Source organism: Ambystoma mexicanum, chromosome 4p (genome assembly GCF_040938575.1).
Source record: "Ambystoma mexicanum isolate Mex_15411 chromosome 4p, UKY_AmexF1_1, whole genome shotgun sequence".
NCBI lineage: Eukaryota > Metazoa > Chordata > Amphibia > Caudata > Ambystomatidae > Ambystoma > Ambystoma mexicanum.
Window position 1 is genome coordinate 1,053,877,003 of NC_090927.1, and position 12,052 is coordinate 1,053,889,054.

Genomic DNA, 12,052 nt, shown 5'->3' on the forward strand with positions numbered 1-12,052 from the left:
TCTGTGGTACCTGCACCTGTACTGGTGGTGCTTGTTCCATCTGTTGATATGTACCCTGCGTCTGTCCTTGTGGTTGCTGGTCCTGTGCATAATAATCTTCTTGTCCCCCTTGATATGGCTGCTGGCCCTGTTCTCCCCAATTCTGTTGCGTCCCCTTTAAATCGACATACCCTTTAGATGTGCCGTATCTGCCCAAAGGTCCAGCACCGTGGTGGCTCTCTCCCTTGTCCTGGAAACCCCCCCCCCTAACCCTGAAACCTCCCCTGGGTTCTGCTGCACCTGTTTTCCATATCCCCAAAATCCTCCTGGAAATCCCCTGTGATTGTGATGCATCTGTGGCCCGAAGCCTTGGCCCCTTTGTAGGCATCACCTTCCTTGAAACCCCTGATGTGGGCTGCCCCGCCCCATGTATCCGCCCCTCATGGGGGGTACAAACTGTTGTGGTTGCTGATGCTGCATTTGCTGTTGTCTGTGGGGTGGGGCTGGTTATAACCGCCCCTTCCATCACATACTTTGAAAGCTTTCTCTGTACTAATTTCACCTCATCTGCCTTCCTGTCTTCTGCTTTTTTCTTAACATTTTCCTGCCATAGTCTACAATGATGCCCTATCGTGAGCTGTATGTCTGGCCATCCCTTCACTTCCACCCCTAGTAGTTTCTTCAAACTCTTCTGAACTGGCTCTGGTGGTCCCTGCACTAATATGTGTTAAAATATAGCTACTGTTTTATCCCAAGGGTCTTGAGTTTCGAGACACCAAAGCGCAGTGTTCTGTGTCGTCACCCCTGTCAACCCCGCCCTCTTCCATACATCATTGGCGCGTCTCCTAATATCGCTACTAACTGTCCTTTTACATCACCCACTGCTAGCCTATTTCCAGCTGTCATTTTCTCCATCTCATAAATCCATTTCCCAGTTCACGTGCTCAACGATGGCAACCTACACTTCACATTCTTCTTGTCTGTGTGCTTCCATGGCACATACTGAGGTCTCAACCCTCCTCTCTCCAATAGAGGCATCTGTGTGTATGCTGTCTGTTCCTCCTGTGTCCTTCTGGTCAGTCTAATTTGTCGAGGCCCTCTCTCATCTTTAATATCTGCGCATATCTCTACTGGTTCCAGTGTAGGCACTCTCCTGTTCTCGTCATAAGCTCTAGTCAATCATCCTCTCGAACAAGCTATGGCTGTCTTCCCCCCTCTGTTGTCCCTCAGTCTATTAATATAAGTGCTTTGTGAGGTGCAAAAGTCATCCGTCTGTTGTTTCTGCTAGTCTAAGCCACCTCCCTCTTCTCCCTGTGTATGCGTCCTGAACTCCCATGACACCTGTTTGTCTGTCCCCGTGGACTGTGATCGGTACTGCTCCCCTTCTCGTCCCCGCTGTATTTATCCTTGTTTTCAGACCCTGTGTCCATGTTGCTACAGAAATCGTCTGCAAAACTAGTCTTCTCGATGTCAAGTCTGTGTTGGGTTTCATGCTGAGGTCGATGTATCTCAAGTCGCCCCTGCTTCCTTCTGCCCAGGCCCGTAGGCCTGCTCCACTTCCCTCATTTGTGCTCTTGCCCCAAGAGTTTGTGTTGTCTGGTTCTGTCAGTCTGTCCTCCTCAAATCTGTTCCTTTCCATATCCAGTACAACCTGTGTCTTCACTGCCCTTGTTGCTCACTCGCCCTCCTCCCTGCGTGCTTGTTCCCTTGCCAGTCTGTCAAACTTCCCAGCTGTTCCCCCTAAGCTAACTTGCGTTTTTACTGGTCTGCTATTTCTCTCCGTCCCTGTCTTTTCCATTTTCCTTTCCCTCTTCTCCCTCATCTCCCTTTCTGCCCTCTTCCTTTCCTTAAGATCTCTCTTGATTCTTTCTTCCTGCTTCCTTTCCAAGTGTTCCTTCTCTTCCTCCCTTTTTCGTTCCCTGTCTTCCCGTTCCAGTTTCTCCTCTCTCCTTCTCTCTCTCTATCCTCACGGTCTAATCTCACCTCTTTCTCCTTGTCCCTTCTTTCTTCCTCGTCTATTATCTCTGCCCAATCTGTCGTGCTGCTGTCCCTCTCCAATCTTTCTATTGCCTCGGTCGCCCCTTCTGCCTCTCCATTTGTCTTCCCTTGAAGCTTTAAAAGTACCTGCGCTGCTATCCATTCATTCGCGCTTATGCCCTCCAGCTTCTCCTTCGCACATTGCTGCGCCTCAATGCTCGCCTTTGAATCACTAATTGGATGCCCTGCACCTTTCGGCTTCCCCTTCGTGCATGGTGGTGGTTTATATGTCAGATTGAATATCCCTCTGCTGCCCTTAGTTCCCTCATTGGATACATTTCCTGTACATATTCTGTATCATTGGATACTACACTTGGAGGGGTGGGGGGAGGGTGCAGAGGATGGGTCCCTTGGACCTTCACCTCCTGCTGGCTTAGCGTCCATTGACGCCTCACGGCATCACCCTCACCCTCCTGGAACATGCGCCACTCCTCAAATATGGCCATGCGTTGCGTCAATTTCTTCCCCTTGTAGGTACCCTGTATGTGTGTCAATAGTGATTGCTGCACGTCTTTGGAGAAACCTCCACAGGGGGGCCATGGTTTGGTTAATTTACCCCCAGTACTTTTGGACTATTCTATGCTATATTTACATATCTTTCCTTATGAGATGGTAGTGTCTTGCACAAATGCTGTAGGGGCGTATCCCCACGACATGTGCCTTGATACATATCAATACCGTTTACCTGACCTCAAGTCGAGGATTTCGATAGTCCGCTGTTTATGGAAAAAGCACAATGCAATGATAATACTTTCCAGTTTGTACGAGCCTCTCTTGCACACTCACAATCTTGCGCATGCGCCTTCTGCGCACTGCCACTTGTTCACTTCGTCTAACAATTACAAGTTTCCAACACTAGCTCCTCGCCGTCTCAAGCTCTGTGTCCTACATGCAAACCTAAGGGTGACGTCACCAAGCTACTAGAACAGCATTGATAAATCGAATATAGCGCACGCACACTGTCATAGCATGTTACTCCCAACCCACACAAAACCCCACAGCTGTCTGCCTGCACTCCAGGCAGAGTATACGAATATTCTCTTGTGATCGAACTCCAGGAGACTTAACCAGTCGATTCACCTTCCGCAATCTAGGTACGCTCCCTTGCTAACTCTCACAGAGATACCATCATCTATGACCCGAGTTAAAACGCACAACCCACAGGAATACCTTATTTGCATAACTTTTGTCACCCACGCCCTTCAGCCAATAGTCTAGGTTATTCACCAGAACCTTTTACCTCCAAGACCGAACGTACCCTAAACATAGAAAAAAAGACTTCTAACTCTGCTCCTGTCCCTACTCACTATAACACTACTAAACAATACTATGCGATACTCGACGATACTAAACAATACTCCACAATACTCAGCACCCTCCCTCACACCAACAGTTGCAGTTAGACTGGGTCAATACTTACATTCCGTGGTGTGCTAGCGCTGCTCGGCTGCCGGCTCCCCGTCAAGGCGCTCGCCTCCCCGTTCTGGTCTGCCGGGACAACTCGCTGACTTCGTGCAGGATAATTTCTAAGGGGCTCGTGACGATGTGTAAATGGGCATGGGTTTTCCCATCTAATCGAAATATGCGAGGGTCCCGCAGCCTCTCAGGTTGGGCGGCGAAGGAGATGACCTTATGCCGGGCTGGCGCAGCCAACCATACTTCTGCTACCAACTTGTTAGGACAAACTCCCAGGTATGCCAGAGGGCCACTAGGAGTTTGCAGACTCTCAGAAGGACCAACACCTTCCACAGGACAAACGGAGGACTCCAGTCAAACGCCAAGTTCAAACTGTGGCTTATTACAGCAAAAATCAACAGGGGTCAGTACAGGGACAGCGGAAATTCATGGGCATCTCAACTTCTACTGGCTCGCAGGTTAGTTTTGTACCTGAATGATGTCGGAGTGATGCTACAACCTGGACGCTTCTCTAGAAATCGGAACACTAGATTAAGTACTGAGTAATAGACACCTATAGCGGACACTATACATGTTGGTCTACTGGCCCTCGCTTGTTGATGGCTGGCCTGGTCCATCCCCAAATCACTATCTATAACAATGTTGCAGTGTGACGGTTTTACCATTGGTTCTTACCCGTTGCTACCCACCTCCAGGGTACTAAAGTGTGATTGTCTAGAGCTGACGTCCCCAGGCCTGGGATCCGCAAAGTTTCTCGGCTCTTGGTGTACCTTTTCAAGGTAATAAGAATGACTATGTGTCTGCATTGTAACTTGTGTGTACCACCTTAGTCTATGAGAGTACTCTTTTGCTCAGCAAAAAACAATTGTCTGACATTGTACCGTCTTTGTTGCAAGCTTCTGTTTGGTAGCGTGAAATCGGCTCCCTTTCTCAGCACTGGTTGCTGTCCATTGTGTGCGTCGGCCGGGTCACGTATTCCGAGCCCATGATTTGGAGCTGTGCAGCTCTGAATTATGAGGAATTAGTTGCATTTTTATTGCAGCTGGTGCTGCGGTCGTTCAGGGGATGGAATGTCATCCATATCTTGTGCCCTTGGCAGCGTGTCCTGTCTCACACGTTTGCTCTTTGTTCAGTTTGAATTCAGCTCAGCTCAACTCTTGCTGAGAGGTCTGTGGCGTGCTGTAGTTTTCCTAAGCCATAACACGGCTTCTAAGGTGTTCATGCTATTCTATATTTTCCACAGGTTAGTCACACTTGGTGCTGTCAGGTCCCGTAGGTGCTCCTGCAGTTCCATAAGGTTATTTGCATGTAAGCATCTAAGCATCTGCAAGCCCGGTTCAGGATCTCTTGCTGTTGTGGTTCTGCGTTTAGCTAATGGCAAAATAATAAAAGCAATGACAGTTTGTATATGTATCTGTCCTCTAACTATAGAACTGTACGCTCGTGTTCTTCGTGTATTCGAGTGTGTTTGTGTCCTACAGTGCAGATGGCACGTGTGCTTCATATCTAACACTGCTAGGTCGTGGTCTCTATCGACATCAGCAACATGGATTCTTGACGCTTTTAATCAATAATCTATAGGGCTGGCTGAGGGGGGTACCTCTCGACATACTTGTCAATCATTGGAGCACTGGGAATTGGTCCGAAAAACTATGGGCAATCACAGTGTCTCCTGGCCTTCTTCTGTGTCATGTATTTTATTGGGTGGGGGGGATTGGTGGTAAACTTCCCCAGCCCTCTTCACAGTTACTTTGGTACTTTGGCAAATTGCAATTACTTTTCCATCTTTTACCCCCCATTCACTTCAGTGTACCTGTTAGTGATCTGTGTTCTGGACATGTGGGATTCCCAAGCTAATGAGTCATGGGAGTGAATAAGCATATCTGTGACTACTTGGATCAGATATTGATGTGGGAGTCTGTGATGGGGAGGCAGGGACTGCATTTCAAGTGCTGATTCTTAATTAAGCTTTTCTTGGCAGATTTTCTCAGTTTGAAGGAAAGGTGATGATTGATCAGTTTATTTTATTTATTTTATTGGATATTTGTAAGGCGCATGTACAACAAATGGTGTTTCAATGCACCACAATATAAAAAAAAAGGGGAATGGGGAGAAAGATAACAAAAACGGTCATACTAGGCAATGTGGCATCCAGATTGTGCAAGTACAGTAGCAAGAGGTGCAATGGGGTTGAGGGGAGGGATGTGCCAGTCTGTGTGAGCGCTAAGTGCTATGGTGGGAAGGGAAGTGCACGGTAAAGAGGAGAGAGTGCAAGTGAAGAGGAGGTGGAGCGGGGTTAAAGGGGGCTAGGCGAGTGCTAAGGAGAGGGCAAGTGTCAAGGAATTGCATGGGGTGCAGGCAGTGAGGGTCCACATGCTAAGTGCAAGGAGTTGGGTGGACTGGAAGGGGGTGGGCCTGGTGCCCTGTAGAAATCTGAGGGAACCAGGTTGCCAGTCACTGCGGCAGACAAGGGTGTTAGCGGGGGAGAGGGAAGGAAGAGAGGAGGGTCTTGAGGTCCTAAGGGGATCCAGCTCAAGCCTAAGAGGGTTAGGGAGACTGTTGCAGAGGAGAGAGATCTACACCCACTCTCTGCTTGGCGAAGCGTCTAACCTGCAGAGTTGGAGATAGAAGACCAAAGGTCTCTAGCAGGGAGGTATTTAGGGAGAGAGAGTTGGATGTGACGGGGTCCCAGGCCCAGAAAGCCTTGTGGATGATGTAGAGGGTCTTCAATTTGATCCTAGCAGCTACTGGGAGCCAGTGGAGAGATTTTAGGGCTGAGGAGATGCAGTCCCTAGGCTTCAGGCCAAGCATAAATCTTGCAGTCTTATTCGGGATTAGTTGAAGGGGCCGAAGGGAGGATAAAGGAAGATTGAGGAAGGGGCTGTTCCAGTAGTCCAGCCTAGAGAGTACCAGAGCTCTGGAGACATTGAGTTTCTGGTGGAAGGTGAGGAAAGGAAGAATGCCTCTGAGGAGGTGCAGCTGGTAGTGGACCTTCTTGGCAAGGTCCGTAATGTGAGGATAGAAGGAGAGAGAGGAGTCGAAGATGACATCAAGGTTTTTTGCCTCACAAGAGCGTGAGGGGGGGGACCCATAGAGGGTGGCCAGGGGGGGTAGGAGGGAAGGGAGGGAGCAGGGGTCCCAATGAGAAATATCTCAGTCTTACTGGCATTACGGCAGAGATCATTGGCATCACACCATGCCTGAATAGCAGCCAGTCAGGGATGATAGAGGAGGAATAGGGGGTAGTAGAGGGAGCTTGAAGATGAGCTGCGTGTCGTCTGCATAACAATGGAAGTGAGGCGAGAAGGAGATCATATGGGCTAGAGGGGCGAGTTAGATGTTGACGAGCCACTGTGAGAGGATAGAGCCTTGTGGGATGCCGCAGTTGGAGTGTGACGGGGGAGAGCAAAGGACCTAGTTGAACCTCAGATGCATGGTCAGAGAACAAAGAAGTCAACCAGTAAAGTGCCAGGCCCGTGATGCCAAGGGTTTCACAGAGCCGATCAGTTAGGGTGGTATGATTGACTGTGTCGAAGGCAGAGGAAAGATCCAGAAGGATAAGAAGGCATGGAGAGATGGAGTCGAAATTTGAGAGCAAGTCTTCACGGGTGTTCATTAGAGCAGTTTCCATGCCTCTGGCTGCTCTGAAGCCAGACTGGTGGTCGTGGAGGCAACCAACAGATTCTGTTGGTTGCCTCCACGACCACCAGTCTGGCTTCAGTTGTGGGTTGGATCAGTTGTGGGATGACCAACTTCTCCAGGAGTTTGCCTCGGAAGGGAGTAATGGAGATAGGGTGGTAGTTAGCAGGAAAGGAGGCGGTCAGCAGAGGGCTTTTTGAGGAGAGGATGCACAAGGGAGTGCTTGAGGAGTAGCGGGAAGGAGCCAGTTGCAAAGGAGTGATTACAGAAATCGTCCAAGGTAGGAGCAAAGGAGGCAATGCTGTCCTTGATTGTTCTGCAGAAGCAGCTGTTAGTAGGAGGCTTTCATAGAGAGGACTTGTCTAGAGACCTCATCCAGTGCTATGGGCGTGAAAGAGGAGAGTAGGAGAGAAGGGGGAGAGAGGTCAAGGGAGGCCTGCTAGCAGGGGAGGGAGGGAAGGGAGGAGTAGAGTAGAGGAGAGTGAGGACAGGATGTCCTGAGTTTTTGTGAAGTAAGTGGGAGGCCAATGAAGTGCATAAGGTAAGGGATGGCCAGGAGAGGTGGAGACTGCAGTAGGATTGGCGAGTTCCTTGCAGATTTTAAAGAATTCCTCCGTGTTCTAAGTGGCCCCAGCGATGCATGCTTGGATATGGGCCCTCTTCTTCAAGCGGATGGAGAGTCTGTATTGCCTTTGGAGCAGGTGGCAGGCAAATCTCTGAGGATGTGCCTGTTGCCTGCCATTTCCGCTCAGCAACTCTGCACTTGCTTTTCAGAGAGGCTAGGTCAGAGTCATTCCGGGTATTGCGCTTGGAGGCATGCTTAATGTGGATCCTCATGACAGGGGCTGGGATGTCCAGGGTGTATTTGATTGAGAGATGAAGATTATCCAGGGCAGAGTCTGTGGGAGGTGTAATGAAAGTGGCGGCAAAAGCAGCAGCTGATACTCGCCTCATCGGTCGAATGACAGAGAAAGTGACTGGCACTGCAGGAAGAGGCTTTTTGAAGGGACCTAAGAGATCCAGGTGGGAGGTCAGGAGAGCATGGTCAGACCAGGAGAGAGGTGTAGTGAGAGGGTTGGAGAAGAGGATATCTGCTGAGATGAGAACATCCAAGGTATGTCCGGCTGAGTGTGTCGGATCGGAGGGATGCATGGTGAGGGAAAGAAAGTCACAGAGGCTGCGGAAGAGTCCAGTGGCTGAATTACACCTCAAGGTGAATATTGAAGTCTCTGAGGAGGAGAAGTTTGGAGGTGGGGGCAAGAAAACAAGAGGAGAGGTCAGACCGCTCCGAGAGGAAGAGGGAGCCCGGACAGAGTTGTGAAAGACATCAGAGACTGGTATCATTAGAGCAGGTAAAGAATAAAGGCATGAAAGATAAACTGGCAGAGTTGAGGCAGCAGAAGGGGTAGCAAGGCAGAGAAGTCAAATGTGCCTATTGCACACTTATGGGGAATCATCACTTTGTTTTTGTGTGTGCACATGCAGCATAAGTAAAGTATGTTTCATTCACAAATCGATAATTAGATTGGGATTTGAAACATCAGGATAACTCATTATTGTGCACATAAAAAGGATCTAATTCTTACATTTTATTTCTCTTGGTTCCTCCTAGAGAGGAGAGATTGAGTTTGAAATAGTGTATGTTGCCCCAGAAGTGGACTCTGATGATGAAAATGTAGAATATGAAGACGAGAGTGGCCATCGTTATCGGTTGTATCTTGATGAATTGGAAGAAGGTGGAAGCACTGGTGTGAGTAGGAATGACGGAAGTGGGGATGCAAAACCATTACAAGGTAAGGTTAAGTTCTTTCGTGATAATAAATATTTAGAAAGCTGTTAGATATTCAACACCTACTATCAGTTTTTGTAAGACTATGTGTCTCTTATTTTCCATATTTATTATGATTATTATTGTTTGTTTACTTGGAAATTGTGGGTGAATTATGGCCATGAACAGACATTTCGAAGGGATTGGTACCTCCGACGTATTCCACATCTATGACGGGTAATCACCACAGCTGTGCTGCTTCGGAAAATGTCCTGCGTCGATGACGTCAATACGCTGTCCTCAAGGGCCTCTGTCGAGCCGACATCACTGGATGTTATAAGTAGGACACATGACGCCCATAGCCTCAGTTCCGTTTTTTCCGCGAACGTGTTCGCTTTGGAGATCTTGGCGCGCCTCGGTTCTTCTGAGTTATATTCTATCAGTTCTTCGACCTTGTTAGTTTGTGAATGAAGATATCATGTCTTTGTCTTCTTCTACCCCGCAGCCGGGTTTCAAGAAGTGTCGGGACTGTGGTTCCAAGATGTCGATTACGGACCCGCACGACGCCTGCCTCTGGTGCCTCGGTGAGGACCACGCCACGGATGAGTGTGACGATTGCCAGTCGTTAACATCGAAGGCCTTGCGGGAGTGGAATAAGAAGCTCTCTGTCGGTAGGGTTTCCAAGCCCTGAAAGTCGAAATCCGCTGGGCTTTCGACCGAAGATTTGAGAGGCGACTCTCTCTGTCGTTGGCGTAAGACTGGGGGGAGGTGTCTCGGTCCCCGGAGTGGTTCCCGCCATTCCTCTGCCTCTTCGAGTCACTCGCGGAAGCGCCCTCACAGGTTGCCTTCCTCGTCCGAGGACTCCGCCCATCGGCGGGTTGCTTGTCCTAACAAGCACTCGTCTCCTGCAGAATGTGATGCATTTCGTACGGAGATGATGGCAATTTTTCCATCACAGGGCTCTATTCTGTCCGCGCCTTCGAAAGAAGCCGGCAGGGAATGTGCTCGGGCCACTGCTCGCACGCCTTGGGGCTCGGGTGGTAGGCGCGATCATCGGGCGCCTTTGAGGTCCCGATTGGACAAGGTGGATCGCTCTAGTCATGCCCGCTCCAGGTCCCGGTCCTCGACGCCCTCGAGACCGTCAGAGCCTGTGAGGTCTTCGATGAAGACGTCGGAGCCATGTCTGTCGAGGGACTCTTTCGAGGCTCCGCCTCCGAGGAAGTCCTCGGCGCCGAGGCCGTCGAAGGACACGCTCGGGGCTCCGCCCTCGAGGCCTGTGACGAAGCCATCGGCACCACGCTCGACGTCGACGACGCCGATTCTGTCGACATCCTCGACTCCTTTCGAGGATGCTGTATCGGAGAAACCCTGTGCATCGGTGGAAACCCAGAGGAAGGCCCTGAAGAAGTTGGTGAGACCTGTCTTTGAGCCTTTTTCTGTGCCCTTCTCCAGGGATTTATTCCAGCCTCTGGATTATGTTTCTGAGGTGGAGGAAGGGTCTGAGGAAGGTTTGGTTCCGGATGAGGTTCCTGACGAAACAGTGTCTGGTCATAGCCAGATTGAAGACTTGCGTCAGTCTTTGCACAACGCCAGTGGTCTTGATACCACCCCGGAGGTTGAGTTTGGCAGACCTGAGCCTGGTACGCATGCTGACTCTTCGTACAGGCAGCTGATGTCGAGGGTGACGGAGTACTTGGGGTGGTCTGCGCCACCAGTAGATTTTCTGCAGGATGACCTGACAGATATCTTGAACCAAGGTTCACCAACTGACCCGGTACTGCCATTCCATATGGCCTTGCATAGAAGGGTGGCGGCGGCTTGGACTGCTCCGGGGAGTCTCCCGGCAGTGGGTAAGTCGTTGCCGAAAAAGTACCGCCCAGCCAGTGGCGACCCCAGCTACTTGTCCATGCACCCTACTCCAGAGAGTTTGGTGGTGCAGGCGGCTACGGCCCCAGCAAAACAGGCGTCGTACCCTACCATCCCTCCTGATAGGGACGACAAACGTTTTGACGGTTGGGTGAAGAAAGTCTTTTCTTCAGGGGGTATGGCTTTGAAAGCAGCCAACTCTGTGTGTGCCTTAGCACGTTTCACTCACACTCTGTGGAATTGTTTCACTGGCGGCTGAACATATTCCCAAAGGGGAGGAACGGGATGGCTTTCTTGCCCTTGTGCAGGATGGCAAGGATGCCACGTGTGAATCCGTTCAGTCGGGTCTGGACGTGGCTGACTGTGTCAGCCGGTCCATGGCGGCGAGCACCCTGATGCGCAGATTTGCGTGGTTGCGGAAGTCGGGTTTGCTTCGGATGTACAAGCCCGGCTTCTCAACATGCCCTTTGATGGTGACCATCTTTTTGGCAGCAAGGCTGACGAGAGCCTCGAGAGGTTGCAGCCTTCCAAAGCTGCAGCAAAGTCGTTGAGTGCTGCAGTTCGCCAACCTCTTCCTTTTCGTCCTAGGTGACAGCAATGGAGGGGAGGTTCCTTTCGATACTACTCTACCTTTGGTAGATCGAGGGGAGCTGCAAGTCAAAGGGGCTAACGTAGGAGTACCAGAGGTGGAAAACAAGGTACTCGAGGTGCCAAGGCCGCTCGGGCAGTTGCCTCTTTGTCCTCAGGCACTGCCGCAGCCGCTTCAGCTCAGTCATGAGGCCATGTCCCATGGTTCGCCGGTTGGGGGGGGAAGTCTGGCGCAGCATATTGTAGAATGGCGTGCCATTACCTTAGATGTGTGGGTTCTGGAGATCATAGCCCACGGCTACTGTCTTCCTTTCCGGCAGAGGCCTCACGACAATCCACCAGGGAATCTCTCTTTGAAGAGTCCGGATCTGCTCCTTGCGCAGGAAATCCAATCCCTGCTGGAGAAAGGCGCCATAGAACTGGTGCCTGTAGCGGAGAGGAACAAGGGATGGTATTCCCCTTATTTTTTGATTTCGAAAAAAGACGGTGGGGATTGAGACCCATCATGGACTTGCGTGGTTTGAACAAGCTCCTCAGGAAGGACAATTTCAAGATGGTTACTCTCCGTCAAGTCCTCCAGGCCCTTCAACTTCAGGACTGGTTGGAGCCTCTCGACCTCAAGGATGCTTAATTTCATGTGCCTATTCATCCCAAGCACAAGAAGTTCCTGAGGTTCGCGGTTGGCGATTTGCACTTTCAGTTTCGGGTCCTGCCGTTCGGATTGACCTCCGCCCGACAGACTTCACCAAGCTCATGGTG

General features: G+C 50.4%; 1 protein-coding gene across 2 annotated transcripts in view; it reads left to right on the forward strand.

The window, feature by feature from the left end:
- The window catches only part of GOPC (golgi associated PDZ and coiled-coil motif containing), a 594,673-nt gene that overhangs the window by 500,691 nt on the left and 81,930 nt on the right, over window positions 1-12,052 (forward strand). For both annotated transcript variants that reach the window (XM_069606625.1, XM_069606626.1), the window contains one exon: window positions 8,684-8,864. In XM_069606625.1, the coding sequence (XP_069462726.1) occupies window positions 8,684-8,864 (181 nt within the window). The remainder of the gene's footprint in view (window positions 1-8,683; window positions 8,865-12,052) is intronic.